Source organism: Sparus aurata, chromosome 3, assembly GCF_900880675.1.
Source record: "Sparus aurata chromosome 3, fSpaAur1.1, whole genome shotgun sequence".
NCBI classification, from domain to species: Eukaryota; Metazoa; Chordata; class Actinopteri; order Spariformes; family Sparidae; genus Sparus; species Sparus aurata.
The window spans coordinates 26,266,386-26,293,363 of record NC_044189.1 but is presented as its reverse complement, the minus strand read 5'-3'; the positions used below and the strand labels follow the sequence as shown (position 1 = coordinate 26,293,363).

Sequence of the window (26,978 nt, the reverse complement as noted above, 5' to 3'; positions counted from 1 at the left end):
CATGATTTCTGGAAAGAGACATTGCTGGTTAGTTTTTATGAATATTTTTTTGATGTTTTGAGTGCCGCAAACTGTGAGTGCAATCTAGGTCCATTAAATTCCAGAGCAGGCAGACATTTCTAGTAAAAAAAAACTAAATAGAACAGGTCAGAAGAAAAATATGTACTTTTGATACCGGAGTGAACTTTAGATACATGGTCTTTCTACTGTTTAACTGTTGAAGTATATGCCAAAAAAGGATTAGCTATTGAAAACATTCTGTTGTTTTTTTGTTTTTGTGTCCCCACTTTCTGTTGGAATCAGATCCCAGCTATTGTGGATGACTAACAAACTCATTATAAAATGTGTTCATTAAATAATTGTAACCTATTTCAAAATGTTAATATAAAACAAAAAAGGAAATAATCAAATGCTACAAGCCAAAAGTACACGTGGGAGATTCTGAATGTGTGACACCAGTGTGTAAATGACGCTCTGTGAGAGATGATCATCTGATAGCTGTGTGGACTGATTACTTAAACCTACCCTGTTCAGATTAGAGCCCTAACAATAAGAAGAAGGAAGTTACACTGTAAAAAAAAAAAAATGGAACGAAGAATAATCTGATCTCAAATTCTGACAGCGTGAGGTTCTGTTTAGCTTCTTCTCCAGTGAAGCGTTAAAAACAAATCATCCCGGCTCATCTCACTTATTTGCAAAAGCAGGTCTGATTTGCCACCAGATTAAATGGCTCGTCGTGATGGCTATTTTCTGCTGTGTACTTACTGCGTGTCTGAAAGTCCCATGAGCCTCTTGGGCAAATTGCACTGTCAACAAGGGACGGTGGAGGCGGGGCAGAGCCATGCTGAATAAGGAAGCGGGGCAGCGATTGGTCAGAAGGGGGGTGGGGGGGGGGACAGAGGGGGACAGAACGAAGCCAGGGAGCTGAGAGGGTGATTGAATGGGACAGGGAGGAGGGGAGGAGGGGGGGCGGTGAGGGGGGGGGGGGGAGAGAGAGAGACGGAGAGATAGCAGCAGATGGACTGCTGCACAGCCTGCAACACACTCACAAAAGGACAGACTGCATGTGTGACAGTGTGTGTGAGAATGGCTGCGAATAAGTAAACGTCTCCCATGTCCTCTGGAGGTGGATGCAGTGAGCGGCAATCCTCTTGAGGAGAGAAGGGATACAGGAAGTGACCACGATACAGAGGAGTGAACACTACTTCTGCTCTTCACACTCGGGTTGCTTTCACAGTGCAGGTGCAAACTGCTGTAGTAAGCCTGTCATCAGTGCACGTGACAGGAGTATCTTATTAAATGCTGCGGGCTGGAGCAGAATATTTCACTTGCCTGACTTTGCCGGAAAAGAGAACCCGCGCCTCGTGCGAGGTAGAGGAGTGAGGAAAGGTCGGAGGGCACCGGAGGGGGACCCTCTATGGTGAAGATGAGTCTGGACCCTGTGCAGGTGATGAGCGGACAGGTCAAGGAGCTCAAAGTCGCCCCTTCGTCCAACGGGGAAAGCAGAGGATCATGGGAAGCGAAGGAAGAGTTTGATCAAGACCACTTGGGGCTCACCACCAAGCCAAAGCCAGTAAGTGTCACTCACACATCCTAAATGTCAGTACATCTGATCTGTGTCTGTGTGCACTCTGGGGTTTGTCTGGAGGCTAGAATCCCCCCCGTGCTCCTCTCAGCTCCTCTGCACTGCTGCTGCCTTCCTCAGGTTACTCTTGGGAGTCAGATGTTTACATTGCCCACGTGCAACTCAAAGCGTAGCTCATAACTGGGGGCGGGCGGGGGTTAGACAAGGTGACGGTGACTGAGGTTTTTGCGGCCACAAGAGTATGGTTTCACACTCCTGCTGCACCCTCCTTTTGAATTATAGATGGAGTTTTAATAACAGACACTGAAAACATCTTAAAAAAAAAAAACCCAGCAAAATAAAGTATGAAAGTGAGTCAAAGAAATGCCTTTTTTGAGTGTAGTCATTCCCTCTTTTCAGAACTAAGCACTTAGTGATTATCATTACATATTATTTTGTCATCACTCTTAACACTCTACTGGACTTAAGGTCCACACTTTCATTTGAGGTTGTCAAATTAATTACATTAATCACCATGAAAATAAAGGATATGATATCACGTATTGCAAAATAATAGCACTAATTCAACACATTGTTGATTAAAAGAACAACCTAAATGATGAATCGAAGGATTTTGCATTTAAATGACTGCATGCAGTAGCATTGTCCTGTAGAACTGGATCATGTGACAGTGAAAGCCCCACAGCTGGATATTTTTAACAGACACTCCAGATGTTCTTCAGTGACAGTGAATTAAAAGGTTATATAGCTTTTGGGATTTAATTACCTTCCACAGTCGGGCTGCCCAAACAAGTTTTATTCAAATGCAGTTCTGCCTTCAGAGTGACTTTTCCTTCTGAGAAGCTTCTTCTGAGAAATCCTGTTAGCAAAAGGTTAACATGAATCCCAGCTGACCGGTAAAAGAGACCCAGACACACCGAGCTGCAGGGTTAGTTAAGTGCTGTTTATAGCACATAGTGCAAAGGACACATCAACATTACCCCGGGACAGAGTGCTGGAGCTACTTTGAGCGACTCAGGAACAGAAAATTTGCAATTGCATACACAAAACAAAAACGTACAGAAAATTTGCGTAAACAAAAGCAGAGCAACTGGTGAGGAAAATAAACTGAGGTGAGGTCCGAGAGCTAAAAGTAGCGAAAATCAGAGTAATCTCTGCTGCGTGAGGATTAGTGTGTTCTTTCAGACTGTAAAACATCTATCACTGCTTATGTATCAAACCAAATATTAATGCATTACTGACTTAATGGCCAGCACATATCCATCACTGCCTACCTCTGAGACTCTGTACACTGGGGGGGTTTAACTGCTCACATGTGAAGATACAGTTTCAACATTAGTGTCCTGCATGTAGTTATTCATCAGATAATGGACCGAACAGATTATAAAGCTTCTACTGAAATGAGTGGATGGTAAGATTAAAGTGTACCTGAGCCAAATGACATAACATATCCAAGACATACTTTTTCTATTATTTACCTCAAACAGTATTTATTTCTGCAGCGGGCCTAGATTATTTGACTTCATCACACCTGAGGATGATGAAATAATTTTAAATGCTTCTTTAAAGGGACAGTGTGTAATGATTTAAGTAATTTATTAACTCAAATCAACGTCTTTGTTTATAAGTTAGTCGTCATTGGTGTACAATTACCTCTGCCAACAATCTGGCTTATCCTCCTGAGCGAAGAATTACCTATCTGAATATACATAGCACGGGCAAGGTCTATGGAGGCCGCCATGTCTTTCCGGTTTAAAAAAAATATGGACTGCCGAGAGGGACACAAAGCACTGCGTGGTACTACGTAGTAAGGCTAAACGCGTTTTCACTCAGAGCCAGCTTGACTGTGGAACTGAGAGGGAGCTCAGCGAAAGCGCTCGTCACTAACAATAACAATAACAATAACTACATCTTTACCTCATTACTTGAATCAGTAGAAATACTCGACGCTGTTGGGAAAGAGTCCATATTTTGAAAATGAGTTTCTTGTCCGTCAGGGCCACCGTAGCTTCCGGAACGTCTCCAACGTCTTCAGAACGGGAGGGGTGAGCAAAGGAGTGTTGCAATGTAGAACCTCACAGCTAGATGGTGCTAAATACTTGATATATTACACACTGTCCCTTTAATAATAAAAAACAAACACAAACAAAACAAAAACAGAGGAGCTAAACTGTCTATAGAGCAGATATTAGCATGTCCGGCTAACTAGCTTATTTTCTACAGTAGTAACCATGACTGAGGAACACATCATTGGCAAACAATGTTTCAGAGGTTACAGCAAGAAGTGCGAGTTCCAAAGTGGGTTAACCCCGACTTCAGCCTAGGACTTGCTGGCCCTGTCCCAGAGCAGGGTTAGCCATGACTTTGTTGGGGTATCCCCATAAAATCGCCTAAGCCCAGAGCTAAGAGGTGTGCAACCCACGGGAAACTTAGCTAAAGATAAAAAGAGCAAATGCGTGCTTGTCGATGCTAGTAGAGGTGCAGCATAAATCGTCAAACCCTGGGCTTAGGTTAACCCTGGGTTAACAATCTGTGTGTGAAAAGGGGCGATGATAGTTCAGGGCTAGCCATAGCCTAGCCCTTTTGAGGGTCACAACATCCACAATTATTGATCATTTCAGTCCTAAATCAGAAATTAGCCGACTCAGCTTGCTCCAGGTAACTTTGCACCCAGGACGTCAAACCTTTTTTTGGGCTTAATGCATCACTGAGTAGCTTTCATAGGAATGAATAGGGCTCCAGCACCAGTGCCATATCTAGTTCCCATTACCTATATGTCCATGTGTTACAGGTTCACAACTAGCCCATCCACTTTGTAGAGTCCAGCTGCGGGATATATGGAAGTTTAAACTCCATTGACAACATGAAGTGAAAGCTTTAAGGGTTAAACAGGGTTGTGTGTTACAAAAATGCTGTTTCTTTATTTCCATGCCTTCAAGATGGATTACCACCAGCTCAAAAGGGCACTTTGTAGTTTTTGAGAAAAAATTCAAACTCTGAATTTAGATTTTTACAATAACAATTAGGGAATAATACAAACCGAGAAATATTTATCTTTTCCATAACTGAATAAACAAGCTGTTCTCACAGGACAATAAGGTCCGCAGAACTCTGTTTGAAGCGAGGTGGCAGGGTCCGCCACTTATAGACTAATTAAAACAGTGTGAAATTGTGTAGTCGTTTAAAGTCAGTTTATCTATTCAGTCATGAAAACAAAGAGTTAGTTTATTTAGTTTGTCAGTCAAAAATTTGTAAATGTAAAGCTTTTTTTTTCTTTTCTTCCCAAAAACTACAAAGTGCTCCTTTGATAAGATAGCTAGCCGCAAATCAGGTCTGCCAGCAACAGTTAAAGGCTCAATCTGTTATTTTCATTCTTTAAAGAATATACTTTCCTCATTTTTTTGCAACACCATAAATAACTATTATGTGGTTATTTCAAATCAAAGCCAGAATCTTATCAAAATGACTTTTATCTACATTCCCATCAATATCAGCCTGATTCAAGGCAAACCAGTACATCAACGTCAGTGTTACTGGCAGTGTTCAGTCACACTCCTCTGTCACCATATCTGCCAAGGCCTTCACAGACTGCATCATCACTGGCCTTTTACTTATCTATAAATATCAGCCCCCCCCCCCCACCCCCCCCAACTGCTTCTCTCTCCCACCCTGTCACTCTCTGCTCTCACTCTCACCTCTTTATGTTCCCCACTGCCTCCCCTCCATTCTCTCTTTCCTTGTCTGTTGTCTGGAAACCCCTTTCACCTCCCCTCTTTCACTCTAGGATGGAGGGAAGGTGATGTCTCACCGCCTCAGATATGTAAATAACAGATGACTCATGGATCTGGGTTATGCACAGATACCAGTCCTGCTGATCTGGCAGAGCTCTGATGGGATTAATATAGAGTGTGGGAAAGCCGGGGGGGTGGTTTACAACAGTTATCTTTTTTTGTGCTTTACGGGACAATAAATGGAGCTGTAATTCCTTTGTGTACCATACAATAAACACTAGCTCATGATTAAGGTTTAATCAAATTCACTCGGCTTTGTCATACGAATCAATAAGGGGGAGGTGTGGGTTTCCATGCAGAGGAGCCTTGTGATCGATGCATTCCCAGGGGGTTGGAGTCCCACTGGGAGAGGGCAAGCTGTAAACACTAGCAGTATCAAATCGCAGCAAAGAACTGGACCCTTGCTGCTGGATCACTCCCAGACTGTGTGACATGTTATTCATAGAGTCAAACGACTCTGACGGATAAGCTGCATTAAAGGTCTCGTACATCTGCAAGGCCGTCTCTGAGCAGAATCCGTAAAAGAGACCCGTCTTTTACAAAATATCCACCAGAGCAGGTCAATCGTGTCTTCATGTAGAAGTAAAACGAAAAGAAAGACACAGATTTTTGGTAGGAATGTCAATGAAACTCAGTGTACATACATGTTATGAATACCCGATGAATAAAAAACAACTGTCGTTTTGCTAAGGTGACAGGGAGACGGGCCCGCAAGGTGGAGGGAGGCGTGTTCTTCGTAAGTATGTCCCATCATCAAAAGCGTGAGGTCAAAGGCTGTGTCCATGGCTACTGAATGATCATCACCACTGCCCTTTCACTTCCTTTTTAATCTCCTCTGTGATGGCTGTCGATGTGACCTGCATGATCACGGACACCCCCACTCTACTAACCAACAACCCCGACCTGATGCATCGTCACGTGTGCTGTCATGTTGATTCGTGCTGTGCTGGATGCTGGACTCGGCTAATGAACCGACATGTGTGCTAATCATTGGACGGCCGCAGAGAGATGCTGTTCTTTGATTCGTGAAATCATGCTCCTGTGATTTATGTATCCTAATATTAATGGACAGATTAAATGCCCTGCTACAGACTGAAGAAAAATTTCTAAAACAACCCCTATGCTGTGTAAAAGAAAAAGTTGAAGAAGGTATTTCTCATTTTTGTGTTCGTCAGGACATATAAACTATGGACATTTGCAACTCTTTTCCAAAGAAGAGAAAATTGTGTTGTTTTTTGGATATTTTTGTGGAAACAGTGTCTTAGTTTTAAACCTCTGGTTGACTTATACTTACAGGCCAGTGTTGCTAGGAGGCATACTGGCACCTTCTATGGTATGCTATGTACTGACTGGAAGACGTGTTGGCCTTGTAAAGTCTAAGAACTGATATACGACGCTTATCTATCCTTCTTCAACAAGCCCGCATACCCTTGATTATGTACCATGACCATTTTAGGACACTGAAGATACTGTTCCCACTTTCCAGGCAGGGTCCTTCTGTATGTTCCTAAGGTTCTATGTTCCCATGGTTAGTATTTGGTCTTTGACCCAAGCACAATAGGAGGGTTAATGAACCCGATCTTACCAGAATACTGAACAGGGGAACACATAATAGGGTCCTGGTCAACCTCAGGTGCAGTTCAAGTTGTATAAATGTAAGAAATCTGTCACATTGTTATAACTACACAGCTTCTGACTGATGAGCAACAGAAAAGATGATGATTATTGAAAGTCTGAAGCGACATCTGGCCATATTTCAACGTATTTAGTAACGTGATTGCTAACGTTAGCATGCAACCACTTCCTATTTAACAATATCGCATCTTTGCATCCACTTCGAGGTTTCAATAAATGTTTCTGTGTGTGGTGATTTTTCAGAATTAGTTTACAGGCTTTCTGTCATATCATGTAACGAGTATCAAACAGTAACGTTAGCTAGGAAGTGCTTTAATTCTAACGTAAGCTGTTATCTAACAGACGGGTCATCAAATATGTTGTTTTACTTTGAATTATGGCCCTATATGCCTCCAGATTGTTTACTATCTGTTGTCTGTTCAGTTGCTGATCAATCAGTAAACAGGGAAGTGATAACAATGAGTCAGATTCCATATTTTTATACCACTTGCAACCACAGCAGTACAACATTTGAGATTCCGTGCCTGGGCGTGATGTAAGAGGAAAATGGCCGCCGTGTGAATATGGTCTATCGTGCTGTTAACACACTTGCAAACCAGCAAAGTAGGCTAAATAGCTTCCATTCAGAAAGTGAAAGCTAGTTAGCCTAGTTTGTTGTTACCTGCTGAGTCATTAGCACTCATTATAGGGTCTTTGTTGATGCCTTTCGCAATCCAGCAGCATTAAACAACTCAAATAAGTCATGGACAGGCTTGTACAGGCAAAAGAGAGTGACAGAGAATGTCTAATTTTTCACGCCACGTTTCAATCTGCTCTCATATGGCCAATTAAACAGTGACTGAAACATGTAAATTGTTACAAATTTGAACCTCGAGCCCCTTTGAACGTCCGTCCTGCATCCCACAAAGAAGGCTGGTATAGCCAGAATTAGCTGGATTCTGTTGTGGCGATGGCAAATTACCAAAGTGCCAGAACACACAGCAATGAGCAGTGTCGTGAACTCATCACGCAGGGGTTACGCTATTTTCACAGAGTGATAAAGTCACACAGCTACATGGGAGATCTCAGTTGGGACTCGTGTGACATCATCGTCTTAGTGCTGACCCACACAGATATGACTGAAAAACAAAGCTTTTCTCAACAAATGAGCAAAAGAAGTCAAAGTCACACACTGAGCCTATTTTTGAGCTGTTTTTAGTATTATTTTTACCTTCAACCTGCTCTTGCACCTTTGAAGGTCGTGTGTGCTCATTTATTTTCGTCTGGACAAATTGCAACCTTCACACCTGCACCTGAGGCAGAAGCTCCTTCTTTCTCTATGATGACAAAACAAAGCTAGTCCCATCAGTGTGAGGTGCACACTTTACCTTTATGTCTATGTTTGTATGTATTGCCACAAAACCTGCAGGAAGGTGACGTGTGTCCTTGTGTGTCAAGCGCTCGGTGTCCTGTATTTTTCTCCATAGACTCAAATGTAAAAGTTCTTCACTTAGAATGACCTTAGAATTGCATACTGTACAAAGTATGACAAAAGACACACATTCTGCACGTACTGTGCATGTTGTATTTATGTGTCAGAACATGATCTAGAATATTCGGTTCAGTGGACACAGAAACAGAGACCTTCGCAGACAGGAAATTGTGAAAATTGGATTAGGTTGAACTTTTGATCTGACTTAGATGCGGAACAGAATTAATCCTGACAGGGTGATGTGTGTGTCTGTGTGTGTTTTTACCAGGTAAGTAGGTGAGATGTCAGCAGGCAGTTGTGTTGTGACGGAATAAGGCTAAACAGAGGGACTATGGCTCAGCGCCCCTGTCCGCTTGTGGCCTATTTTACCGGCAGACGGCCATCGGGGCATGGACACTAACATGATGATGCACAGATTCCTCCCCCCACTGCAAACACACACGACAGATTTAGATGTATCATAAATCAGAGGCATGTATTATTTATTGCTGTTGTGCCTTGATTGCAAGTTTCCTGCTAATGACACATTAATACTAAGCAATACGATGGTCAACATCATGACTATTATTGGATTTATAAGAGGGATGTTGAATTTATTTTCTCATTAGATTATATGCATGATTTAGAGCATCTGCACGGCACATTCAACCACACATTAAGACAAACCACCCACGTACATAGACACACACACTTTCACAATGACAATTTTGCTCTTGCTCAGTTAGCCCCCTCTGGTCCCACCACCCAGACATGTTCTGCTGCCCGCTGTGGGCACTAATGCTGGCTGCCCCCTGAGGAATGCCGCCCTCCCCCCTCCCCCGCAAACAGACATGAGGGCAACTCACAGGATTAGGTCGCTGTGTCATGTAGTATACTCATGGGCGCATGAACTAGAGGTGGCCTTGGAGAACAACAATTGAGAGAGAGAGAGAGAGAGAGAGTGTCCCCAGGGTATAACATCTTTCTTTGTTCATGAAGCCAAGTATTGCTCTACAGTTCTGTGGTTTATCAGTCATGTGTTTGAACTACACTGCAGACTTAAGTCTCTGTTAACAGCGACAAAGGCAGATCTGGACGGACACAATGTTTTCTTTATACAGAAAGAAAGAACAAATGTGATGTATAACATTTGCCGAATTTACATGAGGATCCGAATAATTAACAATTTGTTGTAGACAGCGTTTCACAAAGTTTATAAAGTTTATCCCGCCTCAATAACTCACAAAATTGAACCATTTTTTAAGGGAGTCTGGGGGCTTTCTCTCCCTCTTCATCTCCTTGCTGTTGTTGACTGTAGTAGATGCGGCTCCTCCGACCTGTGGAATGTTGGCGTTCCAGTTTGTCATCTGCTGGAGCACATAAACCTTCTCAATGTGTGTAAACTGTTGCTGACATCGGTTAGGTATAAGTCATCCTGGCCATTTTAATCGGAGCAAAATTCACAAATGTCGCACACCGAATGTTGTAACCAAGTCTTGAACATTGGTCACTGGCTTGACGTTCTGTTCGGCTGTGACTCCACCATGACACCCTCCACCTCCAGGCATTACAGATATTAAAGATGTGAACATAGCAGTGGAATGGTGGAAACTTTGAACAGCTCTTTCAGAAGTCAAGGAGATGGTCCAAAGAATATCTTGATAACATGCAGGAGATCATCTTTTAAACTTGAAAATCATCTTGAGCCCCCTTTAACCAGAATAATCTTTGTAAAGACCCTAAGGCTCTAAAAAAGGAATGAACTTGTGCCAACTGAGCTCAGGTGCTTGCAGCTGTACTGCGTTGCATTGCTGCCAGCGCTGTGAATGAAGCGTTAGTAAATGGGTGGTGAGGTGGACTTACATATGCAGTCTTCTTATCCTGTGATTAGAGACGACAGCATTCTACTAATGACATTCATGCCGTTTGTGGCGGCTCGCAGATAATTAAGATGTTGTAATGGCATTACAACAGATGACAGGCATGGCAATAATCGATCACATGTTGTTGCATGTAGCCCAGCATGTACTGTAATGTGGAGGGAGAGGCCCCCTGAAAAGCAGCACCCCTTACGCATGCACTTGTAAAAAAAGAAACATTAAAGTATTATTAGCAGGGTTTAGTTCGAGGGTCAGTTTGTCACCACAGGCAAACGTAGGTCTATTCACTCCTCTGACACCTCTCACCTCTCCTCCCCTTGTGTTTTTCAGTCTTCATCTTAAAGGGCCATTAATGCTTGCTGATTTTCCCTGTCTTTCTCTTCCTCATCATTCCATCTTCTATTTTGTTTTTCTCTTTCTGCAGCCAAAGCCGGAGAACGCGGTGACCGTCGCCGTCTCCTCTCGGGTCTTGTTTCGGACTGAGCGGGAGCAGAAGGTGTTCGAGCAGAAAGGAGTGGAGGAGTATCTGAGGTACCAGATCGAACACGAGACCGAACCCTTCGCCCCTGGACCTGCTTTCCCCTTCGTCAAGGTTAAAGTCACACCAGCGTACACTAACAGACGTATTAAATGATAGCACAATAGTTTACTTTTTTGCTGTCCTGAGCTTCTGAGCCGACTGTTGCTATACCCCGACAGGCTCTGGAGGCGGTGAACACTCGTCTGCGGGAGCTGTACCCACAAAGTGAAGAGCTGTTTGACATCGTTTTGGTGACCTACAACCACGCACACGTAGGAATCCGGCTCATCAACACCATCAATCATCACAGTAAGTCTTACAGACAGCAAATTATAAAGTAGATGTGGCTCCAAACGAGGGTTGTCCATCACTGGCTGACAGCCTCCAGCGCTGAACCCTCCACTATCATAAAACTGGTGATTGAAAAGCCCCCCCGCTTCCCCTTCCAACCAGAGAGCATTGAAAAGCAGTGAGTTCCTTCAAAGTTGGTGGTGTTTGTGAAGCTGTTTTTGCTGGTCAATGAATGAGGTCTCCGTGTCTCGTTTATTGTTTCTCATTAAAGTTCCAATTTGTAAGAAAGCTGATTCGTGAGTGTCATTCCCAACTTGTGAGATACTCAGGCATGGGTTTCCCAGGTCATCAGCCACTGATGGTCTGGGTTGGTAGATCAGGCTCGGCCATCAACCCAAAGCCTCAGTATTTGATGATAATGCTCTGGTTAGGTTTAGGCACAAACACCCCTTGGTCAGGGTTAGGAAAAGATCAGGTTCTGACTCAAAATACTTTGAAAAACCCAAACTGGAGACGTCTTAACTTCCAGTCAAAATGATGACTGTCTGTCTCAGACTGCAGTCACTTGCCTGGCAGACTTTTTTCGCCCGTAACTCCACCACCATCCCATCAGCTCATGACATGAACGTCAGGTCATAAAAATGTGATGTGAACGTGATATGACATGTTTTATCAAAATGTCAGTATGGTATGAATAGAATAGAATAGAATAGAATAGCCATTATTGTAATTGTTCTGTGGGGGGTACAACGAAATTTAGGGTGCTCTCACAGAGCCACCGTGCATCAGAAAAAGAAGACAAACAGTGCAAAACAGCATACCACAGAAACAAAAACAGGCCAAAATGTTAAATATGTACAGAGCGGCATGTAGAAAAATACATATACGTATACATATATTTTTTTGTATGAACATAAATCTTTAAAAAAAAAGTTAAAATATTAAAGTGACTGCAGTTCTTTGCAGGCGTGCAGACATGCTGAGAGGTGGGGGGGCGGTAGGCTGATTGTTTGTTCTTCAGGGCGGTATGGGGTGGGGGGTGTTACCGCCCGTGTGTGAGTGTGTGTGTGTGTGTGTGTGTGTGTCCGTGGGTGTTGGCAGTTCGGATGGCCCAGGGGAAAAAGCTGTTCATCAGCCTGCTGGTGTGGGATTGTGTTGACCTGTAGTGTCTCCCAGAGGGCAACAGATCAAACGGGGAGTAGGCAGGGTGTGAGGGGTCTCCTGTGATGGCCCTGGTTCCTCTGAGGCAGCAGGATTTGGAGATTTTTTTCCAGGCTGGGCAGAGGGCAGCCTATGATCTTTTGGGCAGTGTTAATGAGCCTCGGCGGTGCGTTAATTCGCTTTCCACAGAGGAGTGGTAGAAGGCCAGCAGCAGCTTCGTGTCCAGATTGTTCTTCCTGAGGACGAGCGGGAAGTGTAGACGCTGTTGAGCCTTCTTAACCAGGGCCCTGATGTTGAAAGTCCAGGAGTGGTCAGCAGAGATGTGGGTGCCCAGAAACTTGAAGGTGGTGACAGTTTCCACCTGCTCTCCATTTATGAGGAGCGGGGTGTAGTCCTGTCTGTTTTCCTAAAGTCCATGATAATCCTATGACATGCACAAATGTGAATGAAGCAGTGGTCGGCAGAAATGTTGAGTGCCAACACCGTTTCCTGGCCACTGGGCTGGTCTCTGTGGTGCAACTAAACACAAACAAAGTTGCTCGGTGTTTAGCGTGGAACCTGTAGCCATAATTAGACAGCAGTGGCAATATGTCAAATGTAAGAGGTTCTGGCTTTGGTGACCCTCAGCAGCCCCATCCAAAGATACAATGTGACACACAGAATAGTGTCCTTAAATACCTTCCTAATATTAATGGGCTGGTAAGAGAGATCAGATTTCAAGCGCCCACACAGACACTTACTATTCAGTTTGACAAGATCATTATCTCAATATCAATGTAGCCAAACTGAACGTATACCCACAGCCCCGGTCACTTCGTCTGACACTGCGCATGAATAAAGCATGCAGCCTGACATACGATTATATAACAGAGAAAAAGGAACCATCACGAGTAAGATCTGAGACACAGAGAGAATGATTAATGTTAAAGCGAAAAAAGAAAAGAAATAATGGAATCCACTTAAACACCGTAGAGCAGAGAAAGTCTAAAAGACAGAAAACACGGCGCTAATTGCGCAAGTACAAGCTCAGCGTGTGAGTGTTGAGGCTGAATGGTCAAAGTCTTTGTGAAGACTTTTTTATCAAATGTGGAGGAGAAACCAGAAACAGTGGGCCAGGGGAGCAAGCGACTTGAACTTGAATTGAAATACCATCCAATGTTATTTAGAACAACTTATATGAAAGGGATTCCACACAAAGCTGGGACCGTGGTTAATGTGCATTGCATGTTTTGAAGTCATGCAGGTCACAGATCGGTTCTATATCTGGACACATTTTATGGGGTCTGACTTTGAGCCAGTAAACTGGAACTTTTGGTTTTTCACTTATCTCCAAGACAAGACAGGACGTTTCTTTTTTCTTGGAAAAAAAAAACAATCAACATGTGGTTCCTTAAATCTTTATTGTACTTTGTTGCATCTTCTTGACTTTTGCACGTTATCACAATGTACATTTGCTTTCTGTGTGTCATTTTACAGCCAAGTCAGTCTGCATAGGTCGAACAAAGACTACGCTGGGTGCATCTTTAAGGTTAAAAAATGGCTACTAGTTGTTAAGAGGCACGCTGGTGTAACAATATAATCCTGGTCGAAATTCATCAGAATACTGACGCTGACGCAAGCTCAGCAGAGAAACAAACAACTAAGTGTATGAACAGCTGACTGACAGGACCCTTCCCAGGGACATCGCAGACCCTCTGATGACATCTTCCTCACGGACCGCTTCCTGCTCAGCTCCTCACATGTTTTCATGTCCTCAGAGGTCAAAATGACCTCCTCTGGGATGCAAGAATAATCTGAGAGGCCCGCAACGAAAACATCATCTGAGGGGAGCCACCGCAGCCACGCACCGTCCTCCAGAGGCCTCCACGTCAGATCTTTCTGGTGGCTCTCAGCATGCGTGGCCCAGTGTATTCAAACAGTCTCCTGACCTCTGACCTTTCCTAGAGAACTGAGAGGAAAACGCGGCTTCTATTATGTAACGGAGATGAGAGCCCGTTTTACATCGTCCCCGCAGAGTCGTCCGGCAGTGAGCGTCTGCGGGCGACACAGTCGTAAAAATGATTAAGAAAGAAACAGTTAGTCGCCTTTCAAATCTGAAACTGAATGTGCACCTCGTAGAAACCTTACGATACTCATTTATCGCTCATCAGCTGCTTGCGCGCTATTTATAACAGCTGCACGATGAGGTGTAAAGTTTCTCAAATTGCATTTGGAAGTCTGGTGATAATTATAAAGTCAGAGAGTGTGGAGTGAATGACAAGGTGCCCAACGGCAATTTCACACATCTGCTCTGCATGTATACATCATAGGACCCATAGGGCCAAGATGACTGGCAGCTCCTGTAATGTGCTCCGCGTGTGGAAAATTGAGATTTTCATGCGATGACATTATCGTTCTCTGTGGAAATCAGAAGTGGAGCCACGACACGACGGCAACACGGATGATATCCTACATGGACGAACACCTTGCTGCTCTGATAGCAAACGGCACAGTGGAGCCGCTCTTCCTTTGATGTGACAGCAGCGTCTCTGCAGTCCTGCTGATTTCCTGCCCTCCTATTACCATGTTTTAGATCTTCTGAACAAGCAAATAAATCATGCGAGGATAAATGATATGAAAACATTTTTTCAACGGGGTGGGGGAAAAAAAGCAGCACAAAGACATCAATGGTGTGGAGATTTTTTTCCCCCCCGAGTGACTCCCACGCTCCGCCAACCTTCTCAAAGACAAGGGACCCTTGAAGGATTTGATTTGATGAGGTACAAGCGTAGGGCGAAGGTCAAACGCACCGGGGCCGCACTACAAAGCTGAATAAACCATTTCGAAAATCTGTAGAGGACAGTTTGTTCTTTGAATGAGGAAGAGATCCCTCCGGGGGTTCGAAGGACACTGTCTCTCTGTTTCTCGTCACCGAGTCAAATTGGATCCGTATCTTTGTTTCCGTAAGTCTTGCCTTTTTTTTTTTTTTGTTAAACTGCACCGTATAGCTTTGCACCGTGGAAAATCCAAAACAACAGATCCAAAACAGTTTTTTCAGATCAAAAACTTGAAAGTTCAGTGCTGCCGAGTTCACCGTTTTCCAGATGGAGCTCTGTCTCTCAGCTATTCATCTCGTTATCCCTGAATATCAAAGGTTATTTTACCAGGATTTCAAGAAAATGACGTCGTAACCTCGAGAGAAAACAACATTTGTTATTCCACAAAACTTCACACATGACCCGTGAGCTCGAGAAAACAAACACAATTGAACTTGTTATCACAGGAAAAAGAAGGAAATAATATGTTGAACCGGTGACTATTATGATTCTATATAAATCCAACAATCTGCAAGTGGACATTCAGCAATTTTCTTGCCCCAAACGTTGGGACCACACAGCACGATCACTGTTGTTTTCTTTCCTGCTTCTGGCAAGGAGCATTCACTATTATGTGTATCTTTTTCCTGTGAGTCCTCTGACTTCCTGTTGATGGCGGCTCATGCTACAACCAACAATCTTATTTTCTTCTGTTTTCTTAGTGTCTGCTGGGGGAGAGCTGCCTGTTGCCACCCTGATAAGGGCAAATGGGCTAAAAGCATGTGGGGAATGAAGCATGGTGTGCTTGAGAACAGTTCTAGGCACGTGTCATTTTCACGCGAATAGTAATGAAATGGTTACACTACATTCTCAAAGTTGAATAAGGGTACCTACCGTAATGCCAGGTGTCCATTTGTAGGGATCAAAATGTCTCTGACAATCACGTTGAATGTGATTTGTCACAAAGAAAATTCCCCTCTAATTTCATGGCTGACAGAATTCTGCATATGTTCATTTGTAGAAACAGGACGCCCTTTGTTGTTGTCCATATTAGCATATCCAGTGCACTTTCATAAAGACCTCGGCCCACACAGGAAAACATAAATAGTCGAATCCCTTTGTCTCCATCCTCTTTCAGTTGTCAAACTTCAAACCCTCAGAAACAGTCACTGCTGCACAGCTGTGTCGATCACATCACAAGTTTAATACAGTGAAGTCGTTCTGACAGAATGAACGTTCAGTTAGCGAGGCGTACTAACTACAGCTTGCATTGTGTAATCAGCTATACTGACATTTAAAAAAGAGTGATCACGGAGAGAAAGGCAACAGGAAGCTGCTTTAAATTCTATGATAGTTTTCGTTTCTTTGGTTGTGAAATAATGAGTGTGAAAGGAAGGCAAAGAAAGGAGCGGTTATATAAAAAGATGTCAGGATAAGTCGCACACTCACATAATGTCTTGGTGGTCTCCAATGGCTCTGGAGGGAGGTCCGTCAAGTCTGAGAAAGGCCCAATCTAAATACACCTCGTGCGCCTACCACTCATCCCCACCCTCTGATTAGCATCTTTGCCAGATTCAGAGGCACACTATGATCTGAGGGCTCTGAGAACGTCCTGTCGTTCACTTTATTATGGTTCTTTTTCTTCATAACAAGCGTAAAACAATTGCCAGAAGTGTGCGAATGTCTCAGTAGCTATCTAGACAGCCACCGTTAACATTGTCATTGCTGATCTGTGTGTAACAGTCCTGTATTTTGTCAGATTTTAATGTTGCAGTTCCCCCTTTGATGGCATATGTAACCTGATATTCAGCAGCCAATAGCTGCAGTTGGTACCGCTCCTCTAATATCAGGCCATACTGACAGGATGGGAGCACAGGTTGCTAATGCTAGCCTAAAAAGCAACTAGTTGCAAGGTAATGAAGCAGCGTTCTTCTTAAATGACTTGACTGATAGCGTGAAGTTGTGAGTAAACTGCGAGCGTTCATGCATTTCTATCTCCATCAGATAACAGGCAGCCGTTATTGTGATAATACCAGGGTTGCCACAGCCAAACAGAAGGAATCACCGAAGCTGAAGACGCCATGTTGGAAATTTCCTGCTGTGTCAGTTTACTGAAATGCTATTGATTGGCTAATGGTGACATACGAGGGTCTCAAAGGGTCGTCCCATGTCATAGAGGAGATACAACCAATATCCCTATGGGTAAGGGGGCACTCATAAACGAGGGGTAGGAGATAGGAGTTGAGACTGAGCCAGAACAACCCTGGTGATATCATAGCGATGTCATCAGGGTGCCCTTAACCCAGGGTTTAGACACTACAAATTTACGAAGAAGAGATGCGTTTGATGAGTCTGTAAAACATAAGCACAAAGCGGATGGTAAGAGAACATTAAATATATCCTTTTATGCATTGTGGGAAATGTAGGATAGTATGTGACTCATTAAAAGATTCAAAGTCAGGAACTCTGATCTTATGTTACAAGTCCAACATCTTTATACCAGTGCAATGATTAATTGCTGCAGTGACCCTTTAATGTGGCTGAAGTCTGAGAGAAGTTTCTTGTCGAGTGCAGCTTTAAATAAACGCCATAATCCCGCCATCTCTCTTCTCATAATCAGCACACTTACCTCCCACCCACACTAACCTTCACTTTTACTATCTCCATCTATCCCAGGCGTCGCCCCCCTCCTCTCATTCTATTATAACCTTCAGCGCTTCTCAAACTCATTCTATCACATCTTCATCCCAACATTAGTCTGTATTACTTTACTCCCGTGCCCTTTATAAAGCTCCTCCATCTTCACTTATCCCTGCTCCCCCATAAATATCAGCTCATTTCACCTGAGCAGCTCTGTAATCATGGATCTAATTTCCTGATATCAGTCTGCTCTCGTTTCTCCACTCACATACCGTCTCGCTGACGCTCTTTGAATCGAGCCTTCCCTCAGCCAAAATGCAAACAGACACTTTCCCACCAGTCTTATTTCTTCAGCCTTTCATCTGAACAGTCCTGCCCCCCCCACCCCTAAAGTTCAATCCCCCCTCTACCACTTAACCACATCTTTGGACCCCCTCCCTCTCTCTTGTAAGTTTATCCTCTCACCATGTCCTTACCCAACCCTCTCCCCTCCACTTCACCTCTCCAAATTGCCTATCATCAACTCCATAACGGATTTAAGTTCAAGTTCCTTTATTAGTACCCAGAGGTAGATTTTGTTTGCAGCAGCAGACTCATTACCCACACATATGGGAAAACAAAGAGACACAAAACACATATCATCCAAACTCAGGACAGTGAAAGCTGGAAAAAAGAAGAAAGAGAAAAAAAAAAAAAAAAGAATCTTAAAAGTTTTAGAAAGTTCTTACAGGTCCTCCGTCATTCTGAGATAGTAAATCTCAGAATAAAGCCACAGCTACCAGCAGAAAGAAGGTCACATGATGGTTAAATGCATCATACTCTGAAAAATACAAATAAATACATGGATCAGTATTCTAACTGATATGTAATCTTGTTGATGCTGTAGGGCGATGTACTGAAATTAAAAACCGTGTTGCTGTCTGTTCTTCTTGTTACCAGATTTGTTCATAGAGAGGTTTTGTATGACTGGGGGAAGCAGCCCTATCGGCTATCTGAAGGCCTGGCACACCAACCTCTACCTGTCTGCTGACGCTGACAAGGTCAGGGAGGCGCTGGCTGAAGGTGAGCGCACACACACACACACACACACACACACACAAGGAAGATAAAGTCTAATCATATTAAAACCTAATGAAAGATGTTGACCCACTGTAGAGCAAAGCCAAAGAATGAGAACTGGAACAAGCAAATTGGGATGTTAAAATTTGTCACACATTGTACCAGTGAGCACACACAAAAAATAATTTGCTCAAGTTTTTGGAAGCACACTATCCCAGTCCTAACATGTAACATTGTGGGCGGCTGTAACTCAGGAGGTAGAGCGGGTTGTCTAATAAGGTTGCTAGTTTGCTTCCCCTGGTTCCCCCAGCTGCATGTCGAAGTGTCCTTGAGCAAGACACTGAACCCCGCATTGCTCCTGATGAGCAGTTGGCACCTTGCATGGCAGCCTCCGCCATCAGTGTTTGAATGAGTGTGTGAATGGATGAATGTGACAAGTGTTGAAAAGCACTTTGAGCGGTCAGTAGACTGAAATGCGCTTTAGAAAAGTTACTTTACCATGTGTTTTTTAAAAAAATGTTTTATAGGATATGATGTTTGCACAGGAAATGTTATTGACCGTCCAGATTTTGACATTATCCAAGCCCTGTGTTTGTTAAACCTGTAGAATTACACCTAAAAAAAAATGCCCTGAATAGTCAACTTCAGCATGTTGTAATTTTAAATTGTCCAAGTAACTTATAACTAAAGCTATCAAATAAATCTAGGGGAGTAAAAAGTACAATATTTCACTCTGAAATGTAGTGGAGTATGAGTAGAGGGTTTCATGAAAAGACGATATTCAAGTGACTTACAATTACCTCAGATTTTTACTTAAATGTATAAGGACTGAAGTTCCATTCAAGTGCTGCAGTTCGCACTTCAATACATCCAGGTTCAGGCTTCCCAATAGTTATGTTACCTGTTAAAAATAAACCATCGGCTGTGTAAAATGTGGACGGAGCTTCTGGGTCTAAAAAGTGTCGCAGGGTTCGACTTCACTGGTTTCAAAAAGAAGATTGTATGTAAGCTCATGAGAAAACGATCCCACTTCTCACTTGATTTACTACATCAGTAAACAGATTGATGAGTTTATGGTCTCAGTAGAGTATGGGTAAAATTGATGACAAAGCTGGGTATACTTTAGGGCGTGGCTACCTTGTGATTGACACGTCATTACCGTGGCTTGTCCTTGGGTTCTCAGTAAGATCCAATCAGTATATCCTCCCTGGTGTCACCCTCTCATCCTAATATGCTAATATCTCTTCCAAGCAAAAAAACAAGATGACTGAGGCCAAAATGTGAGACTCAAGGCTTTAAAATGGTAGTACACAAACCAGTGGTGACCCCGCAGTTGAGATAAGCCCACTTTGGGTTTTGGTTTCAGAAACACAGACAAAAGTTATGATTTAGTTTATCCTCCACATACATTTCACTGTATGAACACATCGCCATAGTTTTGCTGACAAACTGCTAAATAGTGTAAGGCCCTGTCCACACCAGACCAGGATATTTTGCAACTGAGGTTTTGTTAAATAAAATTCCGCGTCCACACAAGTGGTGTAATAAAAAAAACAGAGAATAACTCTGTACACACGCAACCGTAAAATCCGCCACCAAGTGATACAATATACGTGTAATACATATGCCACAGCAATGGGTGGGGATGTAAGGTAAAACGGGAAGGCTGTTTTAACCAATCAAAATAGTTTAAAACCGGAAAGGGGAAGTGTGGCAGTTACCAAAACACAAACAACAATGGCGACTCGCAGGGGTGCATCGTTTGTTTGCTAGCAAGAGGAGCAGTCTCCTTCGTTGCTCATCCAGGCGCCGCCGATGTTGCATCAGGTTGAGCAGCTGGACACGACAGCCGAACACAGCTGACAGCAAGCCAATAAACAACAACTTTGTCAAGTCCATATTAGCCAAGTTATCAAGCGAAGCTAGTTAACCTCTAACCACCTTCTAACTGTTGGTACTCTGTGTTTACATTGCTGCGCGTGCAATATTTACAGATGCACACGCTCAGCTCTGATGTAAGCAATGGAAATATTCACGGTTGTCATATCCACACGCAACCGCTGAAACCCGAATCGGCCGAAAACCTCACCCTGGACTCCGGTTTCAAATGTTCCAAGTGTGTTCAGTGTTCCAAAAGCACGGTTGCATGTGGACAGAACAGTAAAACCGGGAACATAACTTCACGGTTGCAAAATTTCTGGTGTGGACAGCTCCTGAGTTCAGTGGGGACGCTACAGCCGACAGTGATCAGATACATGGACAAGATGTTAACATATCACAGTTTATTTTTCACCAATTTATTTTCATTCATTTTGTTCCTGTGTGAAAATCTATTTGCAGAGACTTGCTTCAAACACGCCTTTTATTGTTATCATCGCAATTATTAGTGCAGCTGTGAGGCCAAATGATTTAATAGTGGTGGGGAGTTTTTATATGTAATTTCAGATAAATGGAATAAAATGTCAGAGCTGCCGTCAAACTTCAATTTAAATGGAAATTATGTATGTACGTATGACCCTATTAAATTCTTACACACGCAGTAAGCTGCTAACAGTTTCATGTTATGTTTGCATAGTTAGCAGCAGTGACTGACATGTTCTCCGGTGCTGCAGTGTCATTATCATAAACAAGCATATTAATTCTCTCCTCTCTTTGTATTGTCTTGATGGATTCCCTCGTGTCAACACACACACTGAAGGGAACAGCAGCGTTTCTCTGACTGTAGCTCTGAATATCAGTGTTGAGAACACGGGCAGCTCTCTGCCAAAGAGATACAAGATGTCAATATGCTCTGCTGTCAAGGAGCTGGGAACACATTGATGTGAAACTTGTGGGATGTGAGCTGACAACCGCTACAGAAGGTTTAAATTTGTTTGGCGCTGCGCATTTCACGTTGCATTATTATTGCTGTCAAAAAAGGATGAGCACACACAGGGGCCGTGGAGACTAATTTACGACATAAACAAAAAAGTGTAGTAGCTTAGGCGACATGGAATGATTTTCAAATTCTGGAGTCCTTCAGCTATCAGAACCAGAGAACATCATATTAGGTTCAGGGGGAAATTTCAGTGCAGGGCTGATTGATCACAGCGGTGTCTCAATGTGACTTCTGGGACATTTTTCATCTGACTTACACGCCCAGTGTCACTAATGCAGTGACTCTGGGAAGCACACACCTGCTCCCACAAACACAGACACACAGTGTCCTTGACATTTTACTTGAAAGGTCTTAATTAGCTGTGCTGCCATCTGTTGATACTTCCTGTGAGCTGAAGGCCACCACAGTATGTTCTGAGAGTGTTTTCGTTAGTAGCCCTACAGCTGTAAAGTCAGTGAATCATTTTCCAATTTGTTCTATTTGCAGGAAATTAAGTGAATTGAAGCAAGTTGGGTTTCACCTCGGTAGGGAATTGTTTCTTTTTTCACTCGATTCTGATCCATCCAGCATGTTATTAGCTACAGGTACCAAAGTATCCATCAGTTTAAATTCAATTAAAAGTGTCATGTGAAAGCTGGCTTCGCCTCAGTAAGACATGTTACCATTGACATGATTCTGATCCTAATGTGATTCAATTAAAGGTCCCACATTGTAGAAAGTGAGATTTTCAAGCCTTTTTGATTATTAAGCAGGTCTGAAAAAAAGCCAAATGAGCTGTCAGGACTTTTTGTAAGGTTGTTATGTGAGAACTCTTCTACCCTCAGCACAACCGTGATTGCAAAAACACCAGCGGTGCTGATGCGGGAATACAGTGGACGGGCCTTGCTCAGGCCTGTGAAAGCTGACCAGTGAGAGCAGATTGGGCTTTTCAGAAGGGGCCTTAAAGAGACAGACTCTAAACGGAGCGTTCAGATTAGCTTGAACCTTCCTTGCAGGACCTACAGAAGCTCTTATTTCTGCTCTGAAGAGAGAGGAGTGAGGAGGGATCTCTTAGGATACATGAGTGAGGATGCACCAGAGTAGCTTTCCCTGAAGACTATCAGCTGAATGCCCTGACATCTAGATTTGGATTCAAATGAGAAGTAACACTTCAGAAAAAAAGACGTCTCAATACTAGGATGCAAGGAAAAGATGCTAGTGAGGGGAAACATGGAGGAAAGACTTGAAATGTACTCAAAGTGCGAAATGGAGTCTGCACAACCACCCCTTTCGCTTTAACTGCCGTCAACTGATTTGAATTAAATATTGACAAACCTATTTTTATGTCTTTGACTGCGTTTGTGTCCAGGCATCGCTGCAGCCACCATGTTCATGCCAGAGAAGCTGACAGAGGTATCAGAGACACAGCTGAGGGTGGCGTTTGATGGGGATGCCGTCCTCTTCTCGGATGAATCTGAGCGCATCTTCAAGGCCCACGGGCTGGACAAGTTCTTCGAACACGAGCGGGACAACGAGGACATACTATTGGATCATGTATGTAGTTTTCTCTGAAGTCTGTATAGACATTTTCTCTTGAACAGTAGCTGATGTGCTGACACCATCCTGTTCACTCAATAATCAGTACAGATTGCATCGGTGAGATTTTCCTTTTTTTGTTGTTCATAATTAAAAAAAGAAAAAAAGTGCCTCTAACAGAAATTAGGGCAACAAAATGAAGCTGAGGTTTAAATCTTAATCTCATTTGTAGCATTTTCCATGAAGCCCTTAATCACCTTTAAATAATTATGCAGATGTTCTTGAAATAAAATCCATTTCCTTAAGTGGTTATTCTATAAAGACATTATGCAAAATATAATAAATGCTCTCAAACGGAATTGGGATTCAGACTGTCAGTTGGTGCGTCGTTCTATCAGACAGACAGCAATTTGTGAAATTAGCTTTAAGCTGTGCAGGCACTGAAATTAAAAGGTACAGCATTCATATGCAGATGTGGCATAACGAGGCAATGTCAATAATGTTGCGAGGTGAGAACAGACACTGTCTCCCCAACTCTGCTTTATCGTACTCTGTCTTCCTCTCTGGCAGGGTCCCCTGAAGGGCTTCCTGGAGGCACTGGGGAAGCTCCAGAAAAAGTTCTACGCTAAAGGCCAGCGCCTGGACTGCCCCATCCGAACATACTTGGTCACAGCTCGTAGCGCAGCCAGCTCTGGGATCAGGGCGCTGAAGACACTCAGGGCCTGGGGACTGGAGATCGACGAGGCCTTGTTCCTCGCCGGAGCACCGAAGGGCCCCATGCTGGAGAAGATCAGGCCTCACATCTACTTTGACGATCAGATGTTTCATGTAGAGGGAGCAGCTGAGATGGGCACCGTCGCCGCCCACGTGCCATACGGCATTGCACAGAAATACACCAAACAAAAAACCAGTGTGGGGAAGTAGCCAGCAGGATGTTTCAGAGAGCTTGGAATGATGAACTTGTACTGAATTGAATGTGGAGATGCATCATTTCCATACTGTACGAATGTGTTGTAAGTTTGTTTGATCACAACGTCACCTGTCTCAGCTTGATGATATGATGTTAGGAGTTAGATAGAGGTTTGGAACCTGAGATGAGCGTCCCCTCATCTTTCCATTTCAAACCATCGATTCATACTGAAGTGTTTTATCCAACCTTGCTTTAAAACAGGAACCTCAAAAGGTGCTTGACTGCCATGGCAACCTGCCATTTCTCTCACTACTACCAGTCTTCATAAAGAAGTCATGTGTTCAGCGAATGCTGGCGGATACAGAATGAATGGCTCCATTGATATTAACATGCTTCTTGAGTAAAGCACAAAGACCACAACGTACAGTATGTCGCCAATGAATGAGCCATAAGAGCAGTGCAGAAGTGTTGCGAAGTGAAAAATTACATTGATGTACTGTCACAATTTCAACAATTTTACAGTTGACTACACAAGAATGTAAAATGTTTGCACCTATAGGAAATGTGCTGTATATTAATGAATATATTATCTACCACTGTGTTAGTCCGAAACAAATATAGGAAGCCATAAGTTTCAGTTGGTGCCTTAGTTTCAAAGATGATGCAATTTTTAGCCAGTGGAGCAGTGTGGGCAGCTCAATACTTTGGTCTGGGGCGGAATATCTCAACGACAAATTTTAAATAGATTGCCATTAAATCTTTACCTAGAGAATGACAGCTAAGTGATGATACACAATTTTTCATGTTGCCTCACTTGTAAAATTGTACAAACATAAAGTTTTGCTCTTAACACACCAGCTATTGAGATATTGCCCCTAGCCTCAGGTGTACAACATCATTAGAAAGATTAAGTTTCTCCTCTTTAGAATTGTTAATGTAATTACTGAATATATGAATGTATATTACTGAAGAAAGTACACATTTATAGACACAGCAATAAGTTTCAGTCTGTGCCTTTAGTTTCAGTGAAGCGCTAGCATTTCTAGCTATGCTAGTAGTGGACCCTTGGTCCAAAGAGAAATATATCTACAACTGGAATTTGGTGTCAGCGACTTTTTAAATGGCATCATGCGTTCAACACTCAAGTTCACAGAAACACCTTCCAAAATAAATGATTCATTTTCACCACAATCCTAGGAAAACATACCATTAGCATTCTGAGGTTTCCTTGCTTAGAATGTCAAAGTGACTATATGCAAGAATTATAGTTCATTCAAAGATTAACTCAGAATATCAACAATTACGAATAAATAGCAATTATGACATTCTGATGTCTATGTATTGTGTTGCAGAGATATTGACTGAAGTTAGCATGCTAACGAGCTAGCTACAGCCTGTCCTTGTCCAAAGCCCCTGTTTTAGTAATGTGAACACTAACACTCTCCTGGTTCCTGAGCTCCCAGTCTGAACCACTAGCTGTTTAGCTAACTGGTCTATCTCGCTAAGGGCAGCTACAGTTAGCAGCAGTTAGTGGTTACCCTGGTGATACGCTTCCCCCTATTTGTCTTGAGTTAAATTCTACAGCCGTTCAATTCTTATGTATTGCACCTTTAAATGTAGCCTACACCCTGAGACTTAATATGGTATGTTATTATGGTATTATTTTGTATTCTTTTAATTCAAAATATCCATTGGCAGCCACAATAGATGCCCTAGAGTCAATGGATAGTCCTTTATAGCATGCCAGCACTTTGGTTGGTTTGGTCCAGTGAGAAATATCTGGTAACCTTGGAAAATGGGTGTCCCGTTTCATGTTCTGGAGTGTCGTTGACAGTCCAAAATGAAACTTGAGTTCATCGCGTCAGTAAACAACACAACACACTTGAAACTAATTAGAAAATTCCAGCAGTTAAAGCAACACACTACCATTGGCATGCACAAGTTAGCTAGCATGCTAGTGTAAGTAACCTGAGGCTGGCTATGTACACAGTAGAATGATAAAAACTGGGTGAATTCTGATGTCTCAGATGTCCTTAAAATGGCTGCTTGATGTATAAGTACTACTACGTAACACTACTTTGCTACTCTCACTTGGGCCAATTAATTTTTTTCCCCACAAGTTATAGGAAGAAGAGCTTTATCTCCATATTTAACCTACCCAACAGTTTAGCTTAGCCCAGAGGTACAACTGTATGGGCCTTCTATGTCTACTCTTTTTTAAAAGCCATCCTGTTTGCTAATATGAGGACATCACAGCCTCTATGCAGGGTGCTACGGTGTTCCACTAACTGAGGTATCACAGAATCAACAAGCAGCTAGCTTGATTTTACTGCCCTCTCCTGTGCATCAAAGTTAATACAAAGTCACACTCAGGTGGGATTGATTTATGTTGTAAAGTTAAAACATGTATTCTTTAGTTGACTAAATGGCCACAGTGGCCTTTTGAAAATGTCAGTCCACCTCACATCACTCTGTCACAGCCCGTCCTCGGGTGTGTTCTACCTACTGTATCTTGAGTGATGTTCATTATGTTTTATCAGCCTTCTGAGGGTGTTGAAGCACAATAAATTGACAAGCGATCCACTGGTCACAGCCAACAAACAGATAATTAAACAGATGTGTCTTTTGGCAGACATTCGTCCTCAATTACTGGCTGAGGAGTCTGACAATAAAGCTTCAGTAGAAGCAGTCCAGGTGGTTTTGACTTTAAGGTGGACACTCAGGATCGGACTAATGCACACGTGGCAGTGTTTGAACAATTCAGCAACACGTTTCTGACGACTTTATTATGTATAAGACATGGAAATATAAGACAATGCAAATGAGCGAAAAAAATAAAGATGTAAATGCTTTACTCCTGAATGAAAA

General features: G+C 42.9%; 1 protein-coding gene across 2 annotated transcripts; it reads left to right on the top strand.

The window, feature by feature from the left end:
* The first annotated feature begins 990 nt into the window (after positions 1 to 990).
* On the top strand, positions 991 to 26,978 carry nt5c1aa (5'-nucleotidase, cytosolic IAa). 2 transcript variants are annotated; one of them, XM_030412723.1, is made up of 7 exons: positions 991 to 1,573; positions 6,068 to 6,112; positions 10,766 to 10,933; positions 11,041 to 11,170; positions 18,688 to 18,810; positions 23,034 to 23,218; positions 23,771 to 26,978. In XM_030412723.1, exons 1-7 carry the CDS (start codon positions 1,418 to 1,420, stop codon positions 24,122 to 24,124), a joined length of 1,161 nt encoding a protein of 386 aa, XP_030268583.1. In that variant the 5' UTR covers positions 991 to 1,417; the 3' UTR covers positions 24,125 to 26,978. The 2 variants fall into 2 exon arrangements, with proteins under 2 accessions (XP_030268583.1, XP_030268584.1); XM_030412724.1 differs by lacking the exon at positions 6,068 to 6,112.